The sequence below is a fragment of the Sturnus vulgaris genome, chromosome 30 (assembly GCF_052056855.1).
Source record: "Sturnus vulgaris isolate bStuVul1 chromosome 30, bStuVul1.hap1, whole genome shotgun sequence".
Lineage (NCBI taxonomy): Eukaryota > Metazoa > Chordata > Aves > Passeriformes > Sturnidae > Sturnus > Sturnus vulgaris.
The window spans coordinates 1,072,078-1,089,685 of NC_142272.1; the positions used below are offsets into that span (position 1 = coordinate 1,072,078).

Sequence of the window (17,608 nt, forward strand, 5' to 3'; positions counted from 1 at the left end):
TGGTCCCGTTTTGGGGGTCCCGTTTTTGGGGTGTCCCGGTTTCAGGGGTCCCGTTTTGGGGTCCCCAGGGCGTGGTGCGCGTTCACCTGCTCGCCGCGCGGGACCTGCGCTGCAAGGATCGGTTCATGGGGGGGCTCGTGGAGGGCAAATCCGACCCCTACGCCGTGGTCAGGGTCGGGACCCAGGTGGCCACGAGCCGCGTGATCGGCGACAACCTCAACCCACGGTGGGACGAGATGTACGAGGTGAGCACGGGGACGGGGGACGGACAGGGGGACAGGGGGACAGGGGACAGGGGGACAGGGGGACAGGGGGACAGGGGGACAGGGGACAGGGGGACAGGGGGACAGGGGGACAGGGGGACAGGGGACGGGGGAGGGACAGGGGAGGGACAGAGGACAGGGGAGGGACAGGGGGACAGGGGGACAGGGGGACAGGGGGACAGGGGGACGGGGGAGGGACAGGGGGACAGGGACAGGGGGACAGGGGGACAGAGGGACAGGGGGACAGGGGGACAGGGGGACAGGGGAGGACAGAGGGACAGGGGAGGGACAGGGGGACAGGGGGACAGGGGGACAGGGGGACAGGGGGAGGGACAGGGGGACGGGGGAGGGACAGGGGGACAGGGGGACAGGGGATGGACAGAGGGACAGGGGAGGGACAGAGGGACAGGGGGACAGGGGGACAGGGGAATGGACAGGGGGACAGGGGATGGACAGAGGGACAGGGGAGGGACAGAGGGACAGGGGGACAGGGGGACAGGGAATGGACAGGGGGACAGGGGAGGGACACAGGGACAGGGGGACAGGGGGACAGGGAATGGACAGGGGGACAGGGGATGGACAGAGGGATGGACAGAGGGACGGGGGTGGACATGGAGATGGACAGGGGGGATGGACAGACAGAAGGATGGACAGGGGGATGGATGGAGGGACAGGGGATGGACAGGGGGACAGGGGGGATGGATGGAGGGACAGGGGATGACAGGGGGACAGGGGGATGGATGGAGGGAGGGACAGAAGAACAGACACGGGGGATGGAGGGATGGACACAGGATCCAGGAATGGACACCGAGATGGAGGGAGGGATGGACAGAGGGACAGGGATGGACAGAGGGACTCGGGGGGGGATTCAGGGACAGGGGGACCTGCAGAGACCGCCCCCCCCCCCCCCCGTCCTCCTCCCTGGCGCTGTGAGTGTCCCCAGCTGGGCCGTGGGGACGGGGACACCCCAGACCCCCTGGGGGGACACAGGGACACCCCGAACCCCCCGGAGGGACACGGGGACCCCCAGGAGGGACACCCCAAACCCCCCGGGGGGACACGGGGACCCCCAGGAGGGACACAGGGACACCCCCGGGGGACACGGGGACACCCCAAACTCCCAGAATGGGACACGGGGACACCCCAGGAGGGACACGGGGACACCCCCGGGGGGACGGGGCCCCCCCCAGCCGCGCTGTCCCCCCAGTTCATGGTGCACGAGGTGCCGGGCCAGGAGCTGGAGGTGGAGCTGTTCGACAAAGACCCCGACAAGGACGATCTCCTGGGCAGGTGAGGGGGGTCCCCACCCCCCAAATGTGAGGAGGGGCTGCTCCCCACTCCCTCAAACCCCCCCCCTCCCCAAATTGCGGGTGTTTCCCCCCCAGGATGAAGCTGGACCTCGGGGAGGTGCTCAGGGCTCGGGTGATGGAGGAGGTGGGTGCTGGGGGGGGCTGGGTTTGGGGGTCCCGGGGGGGTCCCGGGGGGATTCGGGTGGTCCCGGTGGTCCCGGGAAGGTTCAGGGTGGTCTCAGGGGGTTCGGGGTGGTCTCGGTGGTCCCGGGAGGGTTCGGATTGTCCCGGGGGCTTCAGGGTGGTCCCAGTGGTCCCGGGTGGTCTCGGGGGGGTTCAGGGCGGTCTCAGGAGGGTCCAGGATGGTCCCGGTGTCCTGGGGGGTTCAGGGTGGTCCCGGGGTTGTCCAGGGTGTTCTTGGGGCTTGGGGGTGGTCCCAGGAAGGTTCGGGGTGGTCCCGGGGAGTTCGAGATGGTCCCGGTGGTCCCAGGGGGTTCCAGGTGGTCCCAAGGGGTTCGGGGTGGTCCTGGTGGTCCCGGGGAGGTTCAGGGTGGTCCCGGGGGGGTCCTGGTGATGCCAGAAGGGTTCAGGGTGGTCTCGGGGAGGTTCAGGGTGGTCCCTGGGGGGTCCCAGGAGGGTTCAGGGTGGTCCCAGGGTGGTCCCGGGGTGGTCCGGGGGTCCCGGGATGGTCCCGGTGGTCCCGGGTGGCCCCGGTGGTCCCGGGGTTGTTCAGGGTGGTCCCTGGGGGGGTCCCAGAGGGTTCAGGATGGTCCCGGTGGTCCCGGGGTGGTCCCGGCTGGTCCCGGTGGCCCCGGTGGTCCCGGGATGGTCCCGGCTGGTCCCGGTGGTCCCGGGATGGTCCCGGTGGTCCCGGCTGGTCCCGGTGGTCCCGGTGGTCCCGGGGTGGCCCCGGTGGTCCCGGGGGTCCCTCACTCAGCCCCCCCTGCCCCCCCAGTGGTTCCCGCTGCAGGAGGGGGGGCAGGGCCGGCTCCAGCTGCGCCTCCAGTGGCTCTCGCTGCTCCGCGACGCCTCCAGCCTGGAGCGGGTCAGTGCCCCCACATTTGGGGGGTCCCTGTGCTTTGGGGGGGGGGTCCCCTGCCCATCCCACCCCCCCCTCCCCATTTCTCCGCTCTCCCCCCCCCCCCAGGTTTTGGAACAGAACCAGAAAATCGCGGCCAAGCCCGACCCCCCCTCGGCCGCCATCCTGGTCGTGTACCTGGACCGGGCTGAGGGCTGCCCGTGAGTCTGGGGGGGCTCGGGGGGGTCCTGGGCCCTGCCCGGGGGGGGCTCACAGGTGTGGGGACCCCCCCCTGACCCCTCAGCCCGGTTTCGCTCAGGTGAAGAAGCGGGCAAGGAGCCCAACCCCCTGGTGCAGGTGTCGGTGCAGGACGTGACGAGGGAGAGCAAGGTGGGGGGGTCGGGGGGTTTGGGGGGTTTGGGGGGGATTTGGGGGGGCTCAGGGGGGTTTTGGGGGTGCTCAAGGAGGTTTTGAACGTTTTTTGGGGGGGGGTTGATGGGGTTTTGGGGGTGCTCAGAAGGGGTTTGGGGGGGGTTTTGAGGGGTTTGGGGATTTTTGGGGGTACTCAAGGGGGTTTGAGGGGGTTTGGGGGGATTTGGGGGTGCTCAGGGGGGTTTTGGGGGGTTTTGGGAGTGCCCAGAGAGGGTTTTTTGGGTGCTCAAGGGGGTTTTGAGAGGTTTTTTGGGGGTGCTCAGAGCGGGTTTGGGGGAGTTTGGGGGGTTTTTTTTGGGGGTGCTTAAAGGGGTTTTGGGGGACTTTGGGGATGCTCAGAGGGGTTTTGGGGGGGATTGGATGTGTTCAGGGGGGTTTTGAGGGATTTGGGGGGTTTGTGGGGGGGTTTTGGGGGTGCTCAGGGGGGTTTAAGGGGGGTTTTGAGGGGATTTTCGGGGTGCTCAGAGCGGTTTTGAGGGGGTTTTGGAGAGTTTTGGGGGGGCTTGGAGGTTTTGGGGGATTTTGGTGAGGTTTAGGGGTGCTATGGGGGGGTTGGGGTGTTTTGAGGGTTTTTTTGGGGGGGGTTTGAGGGGTTTTTGAGAGGGTTTGGGGGGGTTGGGTGTTCTCGGGGTTTTGGGGGCTTTTGGGGGTGCTCGGGGTTTTTGGGGGTTTTGGGGGGCACGGAGGGGTCTGACCCGAGCCCCCCAGGTGATCTGCAACACCTCGGCCCCCGTGTGGGAGGACGCGTTCCGCTTCTTCCTGCACGACCCCCGGAACCAGGACGTGGATTTCCAGGTGAGCCCCAAAACCCCAAAATCCCAAAATCCCAAAATCCCAAACCCCCAAATCCCCAAAACCCCAAAATTCCCAAAATCCCAAAAACCCCCAAAACCCCAAAATCCCCAAAATCTCCAAATCCCCAAAACCCAAAAATCCCCAAATCCCCAAAGCCCTCAAATCCCCCAAAACCCCAAATCCCCAAATCCCCAATCCCCAAATCCCTGCTCCTGTGCCTTTTTTCCTCCTTTTCCCCTCCTTTTCCCTTTTATTCCACTTTTTTTCCTCCTCTTTCCCCTTCCCCCCTTTTTTCCATTTCCTTCCCCCCCTTTTCCCCCTTTCCCTTTTTTCCCTTTTTCCCCTTTTCCCCAATTTTCCGTTTTCTCCCTTTCCTCTCATCCTTCCCCTGACTCCCCCCCTTTCCCCCCTGTCCCCTGTCCCGGTGTCCCCTGGGTGTCCCCTGGGTGTCCCCTGGGTGTCCCCTGGGTGTCCCTGGGTGTCCCTGGGTGTCCCCCCTCGCTGTCCCCGGTGTCGCGGTGTCCCCTGGGTGTCCCCTGGGTGTCCCCTGAGTGTCCCCTGAGTGTCCCCTGGGTGTCCCCTGGGTGTCCCTGGGTGTCCCCCGTGTGTCCCCTCGCTGTCCCGGTGTCCCCTGGGTGTCCCTGGTGTCCCCTGGGTGTCCCGGTGTCCCCTGGGTGTCCCTGGGTGTCCCCTGGGTGTCCCCTGGGTGTCCCCGGTGTCCCTCGCTGTCCCCTGAGTGTCCCGGTGTCCCCTGGGTGTCCCCCCTGGGTGTCCCCCCTGGGTGTCCCCTGAGTGTCCCCTGGGTGTCCCCTGGGTGTCCCCTGAGTGTCCCCTGGGTGTCCCCTGAGTGTCCCTGGGTGTCCCCTCGCTGTCCCGGTGTCCCCTGGGTGTCCCTGGGTGTCCCCCCTCGCTGTCCCGGTGTCCCGGTGTCCCCTGGGTGTCCCTGGGTGTTCCCTGGGTGTCCCCTGGGTGTCCCCGATGTCCCCTGGGTGTCCCCGGGGTGTCCCGGTGTCCCCCTGGGTGTCCCCCTGGGTGTCCCCCCTCGCTGTCCCCGGTGTCGCGGTGTCCCCTGGGTGTCCCTGGGTGTCCCCTGGGTGTCCCCTGGGTGTCCCCTGGGTGTCCCCTGGGTGTCCCCGGTGTCCCCTGGGTGTCCCCTGGGTGTCCCCTGGGTGTCCCCTCAGTGTCCCCTCGCTGTCCCCTGGGTGTCCCCCTGGGTGTCCCGGTGTCCCCTGGGTGTCCCTGGGTGTCCCCTGGGTGTCCTGATGTCCCCAGGGTGTCCCTGGTCGTGTCCCCTGAGTGTCCCCTGGGTGGTCCCCCTCGCTGTCCCGGTGTCCCCTGGGTGTCCCCTGGGTGTCCCCTGGGTGTCCCCTGAGTGTCCCCGGTGTCCCCTGGGTGTCCCCTGGGTGTCCCCTGGGTGTCCCTGGGTGTCCCCTGGGTGTCCCCTCGCTGTCCCCTCGCTGTCCCCTCGCTGTCCCCGGTGTCGCGGTGTCCCCTGGGTGTCGCGGTGTCCCCTGGGTGTCCCCTCGGTGTCCCGGTGTCCCCGATGTCCCCGGGTGTCCCGGTGTCGCGGTGTCCCCGGTGTCGCGGTGTCCCCTGGGTGTCGCGGTGTCCCCGCAGGTGAAGGACGATGCCCGCCAGGCCGCTCTGGGCTCGCTGTCGCTGTCGCTGTCGCGGCTGTTGCGGTGTCCGGAGCTCTCTCTGGCCGCGCCCTTTGAGCTGCAGCGCTCGGGGCCGGGGGCGCGGCTGCACCTGCGGCTGGTGCTGAGGGTGAGGAGGGGGCGCGGGGGGGATTTGGGGTCCTGGGGGTTTTTGGGGGGCCCCTGGGGGGGTTTGGGGTGTCCGGGAAGGATTTGGGGGTCCCAGGGAGGATTTGGGGGGTCCCGGGGGGTTTTTGGGGGGCCCCTGGGGGGGTTTGGGGTGTCCCGGGGAGGATTTGGGGGGTCCCAGGGGGGATTGGGAGGTCCTGGGGTGTTTGGGGGGGATCCCGGGGGGGTTTTGGTGGGTCCTGGGGGAGGGATTTGGGGGTCCCGGAAGGTTTTTGGGATGTCCCGGGGGTTTTGGGGGGTCCTGGGGTGTTTTTTGGGGTCCCGAGGGGTTTTGGGGGGTCCCGGGGGGTTTTTGGGAGGTCCCGGGGAGTTTTGGAGCGGTCTGGGGGGCCCTGGGGGGGTTTTTGGGGGTCCGGGGGTTTTGGGGGTCCTGAAGAGTTTTTGGGGGGTCCTGGGGAGGGTTGGGGTGTCCCGGGGAGGATTTGGGGTGTCCCGGGGAATTTGGGGGGTCTGGGGGTGTTTTTGGGGTGTCCTGCTGACCCCCAGCCCCCCCAGGTGCTGTTCCCGGAACCCCCCCGAGCCCGGCGCGACCCCCCCGGGACCAGCGGAGCCCCCCAAGGGCAGCACCGAGGGACCCCCCCCAGACCGAGCCGGGCCAGCCCCGACCCCGGTTCGGGACCGAGGTGGGGAGGGGTCGGGGGGTCCTCGGGGAGTCCTGGGGGGTCCTGGGGGGCTCTGGGGGGCTCTGAGGGATTTTGGGGGGTCCTAGAAGGGAAACTGAGGCACGGGGGGTTCCTGGTGCGGTGGCCCCGGGGGTGTCCCGGTGGCCCCGGGATGTTCAGGGTGGTCCCGGGAGGTTCAGGGTGGCCCCGGGGGCGTTCAGAGCTGGCTGGGGGTGGTCCCGGTGGTCCGGGGGTGGTCCCGGTGGTCCCGGTGGCCCCGGGGGTTGTCCCGGTGGTCCCGGTGGTCCAGGGGGGGATCCCGGTGGCCCCGGGGGTGGTCCCGGTGGTCCCGGTGGTCCCAGGGGGGATCCCGGTGGCCCCGGGGGTGGTCCCGGTGGTCCCGGGGGCGCTCAGAGCTGGCCGGGGGTGTCCGGGGGTGGTCCCGGTGGTCCCGGGGGCTTTCAGAGCTGGCGGGGGGTGGTCCCCGGGGGTGGTCCCCGGTGGTCCCGGTGGCCCCGGGGTGGTCCCGGGGCTGTCCCGGTGGTCCCCTGTGGTCCCGGGGGTGGTCCCGGTGGTCCCGGTGGTCCCGGGGGCGCTCAGAGCTGGCCGGGGCTGTCCCGGTGGTCGCGGGGGTGGTCCCGGTGGTCCCGGTGGTCCCGGGGGCGCTCAGAGCTGGCCGGGGCTGTCCCGGTGGTCCCGGGGGTGTCCCGGTGGTCCCGGGGGTGGTCCCGGTGGTCCCCGGGGCCGTCGCTCGCCCCCCGGCAGCTCTCGGTGGCCCCGCTGCAGCGCGTGCTGAGGGTGCAGCTGCTGGAGGCCGAGGATTTGGTGGCCAAGGACCAGCGGCTCGGGGGCCTCGTGCGGGGCCGCTCCGACCCCTACGCCAAAGTCCGGGCGGGACGGAGCGAATTCCGCAGCCGAGTGCGCCGGGAGGAGCTGAACCCGCGCTGGAACGAGACCTACGAGGTACCGGGAAAAACAACGGGAATAATACCGGGAATAACAGCGGGAAAAACAGCGGGAATAACGGCGGGAATAACAACGGGAATACGGGAATAACAGCGGGAATACCGGGAATAACAGCGGGAAAAATACCGGGAAAAATAGCGGGAATAATGGGAATAACAGCGGGAATAATGGGAATAATGGGATTGGGAACGGGGAATGGAGGAGCTGAACCCGCGCTGGAACGAGACCTACGAGGTACCGGGAAAAACAACGGGAATAACGGGAATACCGGGAATAACAGCGGGAAAAACAGCGGAATAACGGGAATAACAACGGGAATAATACCGGGAAAAATAGCGGGAATAATGGGGATGGGAACGGGGAATGGAGGAACTGAACCCGCGCTGGAACGAGACCTGCGAGGTACGGGAATAATACCGGAATAACACCGGGAATAACAGCGGGAAAAACAACGGGAATAACGGGAAAAACACCGGAAAACCAACGGGAATAACGGGAAAAACAGCCGGAAAAATAGCGGGAATAATGGGAAAAACACCGGGAAAAATAGCGGGAATAATGAGAATAATGGGGTTGGGGATGGGGAATGGAGGAGCTGAACCCGGGCTGGAACGAGACCTGCGAGGTACCGGAAAAACGGGAAAAACAGCGGGAATACCGGGAAAAACATCGGGAATAACGGGAGTGGGGAAATAGGAATGGGGAAAGGGAAAATGGGAAACTGAGGCACAGAGGGGGAAATGTGGATTGTTGAAGTTGGATCCCAGAATTTAAAGACCACGAAGATGATGATGATGATAATATAATAATAATAATTAATAATAATTTTTTTTCCCCAGGCGATCGTGGATGACATCCCTGGGCAGGACGTGGAGTTCGAGCTCTTTGACAAAGACATCGACAAGGACGATTTCCTGGGCCGGTCTGGGATCGGGGGGTTCGGGGGGATTTGGGGGGTCCCAGGGGGATTTGGGGGTGTCAGGGGGGATTTGTGGGGTGGACAAAGGATTTTGGGGGTCCAGATGGATTTTTTGGGGGTCTGGGGGGGTTTTGAGGAGCCCGGGGGGGGTTTCGGGGAGTCTAGAGGGGTTTTTGGGGGGCCTGGGAGGGTTTTAGGGGGCCCAGATGGAAATTTTGGGGTTTGGGAGCAGTTTTGGGGGGGTCGGGAGTGGTTTTGAGGGGGTCTGGGAGGGTTTTGGGGTGTGCAGGGGGAATTTGGGGGGGGGGGTCGGGGGGGTCCAGGTGGAATTTGGGGAGTTCAGGGGTTTTGGGGAGGTCCGGAGGGGATTTTTGGGGAGGGGTCCGGGGGTCTCACCCTGTGCCCCCCCCCAGGTGCAAGGTGCCCCTGAGGAGGGTCCTGAGCTGCCGCGTGCTGGATGAGGTGGGGGAGGGCTGGGGGGGTCTGAGGCGGAAGGGGTCTCACCTTCGGAGGGTCACCTTTGGGGGTCTCACCTGTCTGTTCTCACCTGTGTGTTCTCACCTGTGTGGTCTCACCTTTGGGGGTCTCACCTGTGTGGTCTCACCTGTCTGGTCTCACCTTTGGGGTCTCACCTTTGGGGGGGTCTCACCTTGGGGGTCTCACCTGTGTGGTCTCACCTGTGTGGTCTCACCTTTGGGGTCTCACCTTTGGGGGTCTCACCTGTGTGGTCTCACCTGTCTGTTCTCACCTGTGGGGTCTCACCTTTGGGGTCTCACCTTTGGGGTCTCACCTTTGGGGTCTCACCTTTGGGGGGTCTCACCTTTGGGGGTCTCACCTGTGTGGTCTCACCTGTCTGGTCTCACCTGTGGGGTCTCACCTGTCCGCAGTGGCTGCCCCTGGAGCAGGTGCGCTCTGGTCGCCTCCACGTGCGCCTGGAGAGCCTCGAGCCGCGGCCGAGCCCCGCCCTGCTCGAGCAGGTACCGACCCCAGAGACCCCTCCCCGAAAACCCCAAAACCCTGAACCCACCCCAGAGACCCCAAAAACCCCAGAGACCCCAAAAACCCCGAACCCATCCCCAAAAAAACCCAAACCCACCCAGAGACCTCAAAAACCCCAAACCCACCCCCAGACACCCCAAACCTATCTCCAAAAACCCCTGAACCCATCCCTAAAAACCCCAAACCCACCCCCAGAGACCCCAAAACCTTCCCCCAAAACCCTGAACCCATCCCCCAAAAAAAACCCCGAACTCATCCCCAGAGACCCCAAACCCCTCCCCCAAAACCCCCAAACCCTCCTCACACACCCCAAACCCTCCCCAAACCCCCCAAAAAACCTTCCCAAAAACCCTGAACCCCTCCCTACAGACCCCAAACCCCTCCCAAAAACCTCAAACCCTTCCCTAGAGACCCCAAACCCATTCCCATCCCCCCCGCCACCCCCACCTCTGCACCCCATCCCTCTCCCTCCCTCCCGGGGGTCTATCCTGCCTTCCCGGGGGGTCTCCCCTGCCCTCTCAGGGGTCTCCCCTCCCTCCGAGGGTCTCCTGCCTTCCCTGGGGTCTCTCCCGCCCTCCCGGGGTCTCCCCTCCCTCCCGGGGGTCTCCCCCTCCCTCCCTGGGTCTCCCCTGCCCTCCCGGGGGTCTCCCCCTCCCTCTCGGGGGTCTGTCTCACCCTCCTGGGGTGTCCCCCGCCTTCCCGGGGGTCTCCCCCTGCCCTCTCAGGGGTCTCCCCCTCCCTCCCGGGGGTCTCCCCGCCCTCCCGAGGGTCTCCCTGCCTTCCCTGGGATCTCCCCCTCCCTCCCAGGGATCACCCCCTCCCTGCCGGGGGTCTCCCCTGCCCTCCCGGGGGTCTCCCCCTCCCTCCCGGGGGTCTCCCCTGCCCTCCCGGGGGTCTCCCCGCCGCTCTGCGCCCCCCGCCCACTCCGGTGTCCCCCAGGTGCTGCACACCAACAGCCTCCTGCAGCCGGCCCACGGCCCGGAGCTCTCGGCCGCTCTGCTCTGCGTCTTCCTGGACCGAGCCGCCGACCTGCCGGTGAGAGGAGACCCCCACACTGTCCCCAAATGTCCCCAAATGTCCCCACATGTCCCAGAGTGACCCCCCCGGTGCCCCCCCAGCTCCGGAAGGGCTCCAAGCCCCCCGCAGCCTTCGCCAGCCTGGCCGTGCGAGACGTGTCCTTCAAGACCAAGGTACGGGCAGGGGGCTCGGGGAGGGTTTTTGGGGGGTTCCGAGGGGATTTTGGGGGGTTCCGAGGGGTTTTGGGGGGTTCCGAGGGGATTTTTGCGGGTTCCGAGGGGTTTTTTGGGGGGGTTCCGAGGGGATTTTCGGGGGTTCCGAGGGGTTTTGGGGGGGTTCCGAGGGGTTTTTCGGGGGTTCGAGGGGTTTTTTGGGGGTTCCGAGGGGTTTTTGGGGGGTTCCGAGGGGTTTTTTGGGGGGTTCGAGGGTCTCTCACCTCCTGCCGCCCCCTCCCCCAGACCTGCGCCCCCTCCACGGAGCCCGTGTGGGATGAAGGCTTCTCCTTCCTCATCAAGCGGCCGCACGTGAGTCGCTGGAGCTGCAGGTCCGTGCCGGGGGTCCTGCCCTGGGGTCTCATTCCCCATTTCCCATCCCCAATCTCCCATTTTCCCATTCCTCATTTTCCCATTCCCATTTTCCCATTCTCATTTTCCCATCCCCATTTTCCCATTCCCCATTCTCCCATTCCCCATTTCCCATTTCCATTCCCCATTTCCCATCCCCAATCCCATCCCCATTTTCCCATTCCATTCTCCCATTCCCGTGCCCGGGGTGGGGGTCCCACCCTGACGGTCCCGGGGTTCCACGCGGGGGGTCGCTGAGCTGCGCTGTGCCCACAGGTGAAGGATGAAGGTGGGCAAGCTCTGGGCACGCTGAGCTTGCCCCTGCACAGCTGCTGGCCCAGGAGGGGCTGGCCATGGACGGCTGGCTCCCGCTGGCCGGGGGCGCGCAGCTCCTGCTGCGGGCGCAGCTCGGGGTGAGTGGGGGTCCCGGGGAGGGGCTGGGGGGCTTGGGGAGACCCCCCCTGACCGCTCCCCTCCCCTCGCCCAGGTGCTGGTGTCGCAGCAGGTGAGGCCAGAGCTGCCAGCAGAGCCCCCGAGGGGGGGACACGGAGCCGCGGGAGGAGGAGGAGGAGGAAGGGAGAAGGATGAAGATGAGGAGCGCGGGGCGGGGGGCTGCGCCAGCGCCTGCCCCCGGCGGACAGGTACGAACGGATCCACACCCCCGGATATCCCAAATTCCCAAATAATTCCCCAATTCCCAGCCCCCCAAGCCCCAGCCGCGAGGGGCAGGGGGGTTTTTTTTTGGGGGGGGTGCTGACCCTGCGCCCCCGCAGCCGCCCCGAGCCCCCGCACGGTCCCCGGCTGCAGCTCTCGCTCTGGTACCACCAGGAGCAGCGCAAACTCGTGGCCATCGTGCACGCCTGCAGGTCAGGATGGGCAGGGATGGGAGGGGTGGGCTCAGGGTTGGGACCCTCGGGTGAGACCCCCCCGGGCTGAGCCCCCGACCCCTCCCCAGGGAGCTGCGGGCGGCGGCCAAGGAGCTGCCGGACCCCTACGTGTCCCTGGTGCTGCTCCCCGACCGCAGCCGCGGCACCAAGAGGAAAACGGGCGTGCACAAGAGGACCCTGAACCCCGATTTCAATGAGAGGTGAGGGGGGGGGCTCGGGGGTCCCCCGGTGCCGCCCAGTCGGCCCAGTTCGGCCCAGTTCGGCCCAGCACGGCTCGCTGTGCCCAGGTTCGAGTGGGAGCTGTCGCTGGAGGAGGCGGCGCGGCGCAGGCTCGAGGCCACCGTGAAATCCACGCTGTCCTTCGTGACCCGCGAGAAGGAGGCGCTGGGCAAGGTCCGGGGGGGTCCTGGGGGGGTCCTGGGGAGGGTTTGGGGGGGTTGGGGGTGCCGGGGGGGGTCTGGGGTCCCCGAGGAGCCCCCCCTGAGCCTTTGGTTCCCCGCAGCTCCAGCTGGAACTGGCACAGGTGGATCTGACCGAGGGGGGACCGCGCTGGTGAGTGGGCAGGGGGGGGCTGGGGGCTGGGAGGGGTCTGGGGGGGGTCTCTGGGGTGGGAGGGGTCTCAGGGGGGGTCTCTGGTGTGGGAGGGGTCACGGGGGGGATCTCGGGTGTGGGAGGGGTCTCAGGGGGGTCTCTGGTGTGGGAGGGGTCTCGAGGGGTCTCTGGGCTGGGAGGGGTCTCGGGGGGGGGTCTGGGGGGGGTGGGAGGGGGTCTCGGGGGGGTCTCTGGTGTGGGAGGGGTCTCTGGGGGGGTCTCTGGGTGAGACCAGGGTTGTGTCCCCCCCCCTCCACCCCCTCATGTCCCCCCATATAGGTACGAGCTGCAGGACGAGCGAGCAATCCCCTAAATTTGGGGACCCCCCGGACCCCCCAGTCCCCACGGGGAGGGCGAGGGGGGACCTGGGACCCCCCCGGCTGCTGCCGCCCCCCCCCCCGACCAAAGACGCTCCGGGCCGGGCCCCCCCGCGCCCCCCAGACTGTTACGAACCTCGTGCCTTTCACCCCCCGGTACCGGGGGGACCCCGGGGTTTGTCCCCCGGTCCCCCCCCATCCCGGGGACGCTTGTTCGAGCTGCTGCTTGCCACCGCCGGATGTCGCCAAGATGTCACCGCTGGGATCCCACCCGGGTGGCACCGGCGGGATGTCACAAACCGGGATACCGGGATGTCACACCGGGATACCGGGATGTCACACCGGATACCGGGATGTCACCGGGATGTCACACCGGATACCGGGATGTCACCGGATACCGGGATATCACCGGGATGTCACTGGGATGTCGTTGATATGTTACTGGATGTCACTGGGATGTCACCGGGATGCCACCGCCAGGCCACTGCCGTGACGCCACCACCGTGATGCCGCCGCCGCCACCGGGATGTCACCGCGCCGCCACCGCCGCGCCCCCCGCCCGCTGCCTTCCCCGGGGCCGCGCCCCCGTCCCCCCCCCCGCGCTAATAAAGGAGGGAGGACACGGCGGTGGCTTCGTGTGGCCTTTGGGGCCTGGGGGTGTCCCCAGGGTGATCGGGGTGTCCCCAGAGTGGGTGGTGATGGGGGCAGAGGGAAGTCCTTGGGGTGTCCCTGTGGGGTGTCCCCTGTGGGGTCCGAGTGTCCCTTTGGGGTGTCCCTTTGGGGTGTCCCCAATGGGGTCCGAGTGTCCTTTGGGGTGTCCTTTTGGGGTGTCCCCAGTGGGGTCCAGTCGCGGGTGCCCTCACGGGGCGTGGCCGTGCGGGTGTCCCCGTGTGCTGTCCCCCGAGGGGATGTCCTGTGAGTGTCCCCCGTGGGGTGCAGACACTGGGTGACCCCCCTGGGGTGTCCCCTGAGGTGTCCCCCGCGGGGGGGGGGGTGCCCGGGCGTTGTCCCCCCCGTGGGGGGGGGGGGGTTGTCTCCCTGGGTCTGGGGTGTCTCCCTGGGTCTGGGGTGTCCCGTGGGGGAGGGGTGTCCCCGGTGGAGGGGGGGGTGTCTCCCTGGGTCTGGGGTGTCTCCCTGGGTCTGGGGTGTCCCGTGGGGGGTGGGGGTGACCGCTCCGTGCCCATCTATAGCCAAAACATCCCCCGCGGGCAAAGGGCGTGGCCCCGCCCGGCCCCGCCCACTCATGAATAATTAACACCCTCATTACCGCCGTGACGCAGCCGCGCGGTGACGCCCGAGCGCGCAGGAACGGACGGGAGCAGCAGCCGCCGCCATGGTGGGCACCGGGCATCGGCACCGGGCACCGACACCGGGGGCGGGCACCGGGACGGGCACCGGAACCGGCACCGGGAGCCGCGGTTGGGGCGGGGGATGCGCGGGCGGGGCGCGGGGGGGCCGGGCCGGGGGTCGCGGCGGGGAGGGGATGGGGCGGGGATGGCTCGGGGGGTACCGGGGGCACCGGGCGGGCACCGAGCGCGGGCGGCCGCTCCATCCGCGGGCGGTGCCGCCGCCGGTGCCGCCGCCGGTGCCGCCGCCGGTGCGCTCTGACCGCCGCGCTCTCCCCGCAGTGCGACTTCTCGGAGGAGCAGACCGCGGGTGAGTGACCGGCACCGGGCACCGGGCACCGGGAGCGGAGCCCCCCAGGCTCGGGGCACTGCCAAGGGACCCCCCCGGCCCCGCCCGGTCCCGCCGCCCCCGGCGCTTCCTGCGCGGCCTCGGGCGGGGCCTTTCCCGGTGCAAAGTCCGGCCCGGGCGGGGCCGTTCGAACCGGGGGATGGGGGGTTCGGGGCCGGGGGTGCGGGGCTGGGTTGGGCACCGGGGCAGGAACCAGGACAGGAACCGGGGCAGGAACCGGGACCGGGGGGGTTCGGGCCCCTCCTGCGCAATTTGCCCTTATTTGGGCATGGCGCGCGCCGGCCGCGCATTCCTGCGGGGCGGGGCCGGCGGATTCCTGAGCGCTCCCGGTCCCCCGGGACCCGCCGGGATCCTCCCGGTCCCCCGGGACCCGCCGGGATCCTCCCGGTCCCCCGGGAGCCATCGGGCACGGGCAGCATCCCTAAAGGCGGGGGCCCGACCTGCATCCCGGCCGGCGTCGGGTTCCACCGGGAAACCGGATCCCAGCGGGAACCGGATCCCAGGCGGGAGCGAAACCCGACCCGGGACCGGAGAGGGGGTGGGTCTGAAGGGGTCCGAGTTTCGGGGTCCCGGGGATGCGGCTGTGGGGTCCCCGAGGTTTTAGGTGCCGGGAGTGCGGGGGTCCCGGTGTCCCGGGGCTCTCGGTGCCCTGGGGATCCCGCACGTTCAGGTTCCCGGTGTCCCGGGATGTCCCGGTGTGTTGTCTCAGGGGGTCCCGGTGGTCCCGGTGCCATTGACACGGAGTGGGGGGGTCTCGGTGCTGCTGACATGGGGGTCCCGGGGTGTTTGGGGTCCCGAGGACACTGACCCGGGTGGGTCTCAGTGGCCCGGTGGTCCCGGCACTGACCTGGGGGCGTCCCGGTGGTACCGACACTGACCCAGCGGGGTCCTGGTGGTCCCGGCACTGAACCCGGGAGGTCCTGGTAGTCCGGGCACTGAGCCGGGGGTGGGGGGGGCCCGGTGGTTCCACAGTGACCCAGGAGGGTCCCAGTCCTCCCGACACTGATCCAAGGGGGTCCCGGTAGTCCTGGCAGCCCCGGCACTGACCCCGTGGGGGTCGCGGTGGTCCCGGCACTGACCCGGGGAGGGTCCCGGTGATCCCGGTACTGACTCAGGAGGGTCCCGGTGGTTCCGGCACTGACCTGGGGAGGGTCCCGGTGGCCCCGGCACTGATCCAGGGGTGGTCCCGGCACTGGCCCGGTGGTCCCGGCACTGACCCGGTGGTCCCGGCACTGACCCGGTGGTCCCGGTGCCCCCACACTGACCCGGTGGTCCCGGCACGGACCCGGGGCGGGTCCCGGTGGTCCCGGCACTGACCCAGGGGTGGTCCCGGTGCCCGCACACTGGCCCGGTGGTCCCGGCACTGACCCGGAGAGGGTCCCGGTGGTCCCGGCAATGACCCAGGGTGGGTCCCGGTGCCCCCACACTGACCCGGTGGTCCCGGCACTGACCCGGTGGTCCCGCAGAGTTCAAGGAGGCGTTCCAGCTCTTTGACCGCACGGGCGATGGGAAGATCCTGTACAGCCAATGCGGGGACGTGATGCGGGCGCTGGGCCAGAACCCAACCAACGCCGAGGTCATGAAGGTGCTGGGAAACCCCAAGAGCGATGGTGAGTGGGGGGATTCCCCCCTTCCCCCACCCCCCTCAGGACCCCCAGGACCCCCACCCACGGCCCCCCGTGTCCCGCAGAGATGAACGTGAAGACGCTGAGCTTCGAGCAGTTCCTGCCCATGATGCAGACGATCGCCAAGAACAAGGACCAGGGCTGCTTCGAGGACTACGTGGAGGGGCTGAGGGTTTTTGACAAGGAGGGCAACGGCACCGTCATGGGGGCTGAGATTCGCCACGTCCTCGTCACCCTGGGTGAGCCCCAGTCCCCTGTGCCCAGCCCGGAATCCTTGGGATTCCCACCAGGGAAATGGGATCCTGCTGGGAAAGGAGAGGGGTTCAGGAATGGAAACCCCTGAGGTGTGGGGTCTCCATGGGAGTGGGGTCTGGGGGGGTCCCAGTAGGTCAGGGGTCCTGGAGACACAGAAATGGGGGGTTCTGGAAGCCCCCTGAGATGGGGGATCCTCGAGATTTGGGTCTGGGGGGGTCCCAGTGGGTCAGGGGTCCTGGAGACACAGAAATGGGGGGTTCTGGAAGCCCCCTGAGGTGTGAGGTCCGAGGGATTTGGGTGTGGGGTCCCAATAGTGGTGGGATCTGGGGGGGTCCCAGTGGGTCAGGGGTCCTGGAGGTGCTGAGATGGACATCCTGGAGGCACAGAAATAGAAATGGGGGGCTCTGGTGTTTTGGGGGTCCCAGAGGTGGTGACAATGGGGGGGGTCCCAGTGTCTTGGTGGTCCTGGAGACACTGATGGGGGGGTCCAGGTGCCCTGAGGGTCCCGGAGATGCTGCCAGGGGGGGTCCTGGTGACACCAATCTGGGGGCTTTGAGGACCCCCCAAAACTCAAGAGATCCCCAGCCGGCCCTGGGGACCCCCGGAGCGTCCCCCCCGCAGCCCCAAGGTGACACCGATGTCCCCACAGGTGAGAAGATGACGGAGGAGGAGGTGGAGCAGCTCGTGGCCGGGCACGAGGACAGCAACGGCTGCATCAACTACGAAGGTGAGGGCTGGGGGTCCCAGGGGGGTCCCGGGGAGGGTCCCGGGGGGGTCCCGGGGGGTCCCTCACAGCCCCACTCCCTCCCTGACCATCATGTCTCGTTCCTTCCCCCCAGCCTTTGTGCGACACATCTTGTCAGGGTGACGCCGCAGGGGTAACGCCTCCCCCCGCCCCCTCCTCAGTTACTTCCAGTTTATTTTTCATTTTTTTCATTCCTTCCTTTTATTATTTATTTTTTTTTTCCTCTCGCCCTGGTGTCTTTTTTTTTTTTTTTTTTAGTACTACTTTAAAAAAACGCAAAAAAAAAAAAAAAAAGGCCGCCTGGTTCCTGGTTTATGCTCTCGCCCCCTTGGTGCAGCCCCCCCGTGCCCCCCAACCCCCGCATGCCCCTCTGCATGGAGCCCCCCCTGCGTGCCAGGGCTGGTTTTGGGGAGGGGGCTGCAGGAGCCCCCCCTGCCCGTGGGGCTGCCGGGTCCTCCCTGCGCTCTTCAGCCGTTTTGACTTTTGGTTTTTCCTGCCTCTCTCCGGGATTTGGGGTGGGGGGGTCGGCAGAGCCTTCCTCACCCCCTCCTCTCTTCTCTCCACAGAGCTGGTCCGGATGGTGCTGAGCGGCTGAAGACCCCTCCCCATCATTCTGTGTCCCCCCCCCCCATCTCATCTTCTATCCCCTCCTCACTCAATTTTGTGCCTTTTTCCCTCATTTTTCTGTCACGGCCACGTCCCCAAAGCGCCCCCTCAGCCCCACCGGCTAAATTATTGCTCCACAGCATCAAATAAAGTCTTAAAATTGTCGCTGTGCCCCCCCCGTGTGTGTGTCCCCCCCCT

At 67.6% G+C, this 17,608-nt stretch overlaps 2 protein-coding genes across 3 annotated transcripts in view; both read left to right on the top strand.

Annotated features, from left to right (window-relative positions):
• ESYT1 (extended synaptotagmin 1) overlaps window positions 1–12,717 on the top strand; it is a gene marked incomplete in the record, with an annotated part of 17,787 nt that extends 5,070 nt beyond the window's left edge. Inside the window, 25 exon segments of the mRNA XM_088180624.1 lie at window positions 69–245; window positions 1,471–1,553; window positions 1,649–1,697; window positions 2,508–2,597; window positions 2,700–2,960; window positions 3,711–3,797; window positions 5,415–5,564; window positions 5,745–5,757; window positions 6,119–6,246; window positions 7,012–7,188; window positions 8,031–8,113; window positions 8,524–8,572; window positions 8,998–9,087; window positions 10,049–10,144; window positions 10,228–10,299; window positions 10,585–10,674; window positions 10,966–11,011; window positions 11,014–11,102; window positions 11,177–11,194; window positions 11,296–11,330; window positions 11,463–11,555; window positions 11,645–11,776; window positions 11,864–11,969; window positions 12,079–12,128; window positions 12,447–12,717. Of these exon segments, the coding sequence (XP_088036750.1) occupies window positions 69–245; window positions 1,471–1,553; window positions 1,649–1,697; window positions 2,508–2,597; window positions 2,700–2,960; window positions 3,711–3,797; window positions 5,415–5,564; window positions 5,745–5,757; window positions 6,119–6,246; window positions 7,012–7,188; window positions 8,031–8,113; window positions 8,524–8,572; window positions 8,998–9,087; window positions 10,049–10,144; window positions 10,228–10,299; window positions 10,585–10,674; window positions 10,966–11,011; window positions 11,014–11,102; window positions 11,177–11,194; window positions 11,296–11,330; window positions 11,463–11,555; window positions 11,645–11,776; window positions 11,864–11,969; window positions 12,079–12,128; window positions 12,447–12,480 (2,298 nt within the window).
• Window positions 12,718–13,694: 977 nt separating this feature from the next.
• MYL6 (myosin light chain 6) lies at window positions 13,695–17,575 on the top strand. 2 transcript variants are annotated; one of them, XM_088180838.1, is made up of 7 exons: window positions 13,695–13,820; window positions 14,113–14,140; window positions 15,646–15,789; window positions 15,870–16,043; window positions 16,709–16,786; window positions 16,899–16,937; window positions 17,371–17,575. In XM_088180838.1, the coding sequence occupies exons 1-6, from the start codon at window positions 13,818–13,820 to the stop codon at window positions 16,925–16,927; spliced, it is 456 nt and encodes a 151-aa protein (XP_088036964.1). In that variant the 5' UTR covers window positions 13,695–13,817; the 3' UTR covers window positions 16,928–16,937; window positions 17,371–17,575. The 2 variants fall into 2 exon arrangements, with proteins under 2 accessions (XP_088036964.1, XP_088036963.1); XM_088180837.1 differs by lacking the exon at window positions 16,899–16,937 and having other exon boundaries at window positions 13,696–13,820.
• The last annotated feature ends 33 nt before the right edge of the window (window positions 17,576–17,608 follow it).

Excerpts from the sequence above, each read along its gene's own strand:
- MYL6 (XM_088180838.1), top strand. Across the intron at positions 15,790-15,869 it reads GGGAAACCCCAAGAGCGATG|AGATGAACGTGAAGACGCTG; the intron begins GTGAGTGGGGGG and ends CGTGTCCCGCAG. Across the intron at positions 16,787-16,898 it reads CGGCTGCATCAACTACGAAG|CCTTTGTGCGACACATCTTG; the intron begins GTGAGGGCTGGG and ends CCTTCCCCCCAG.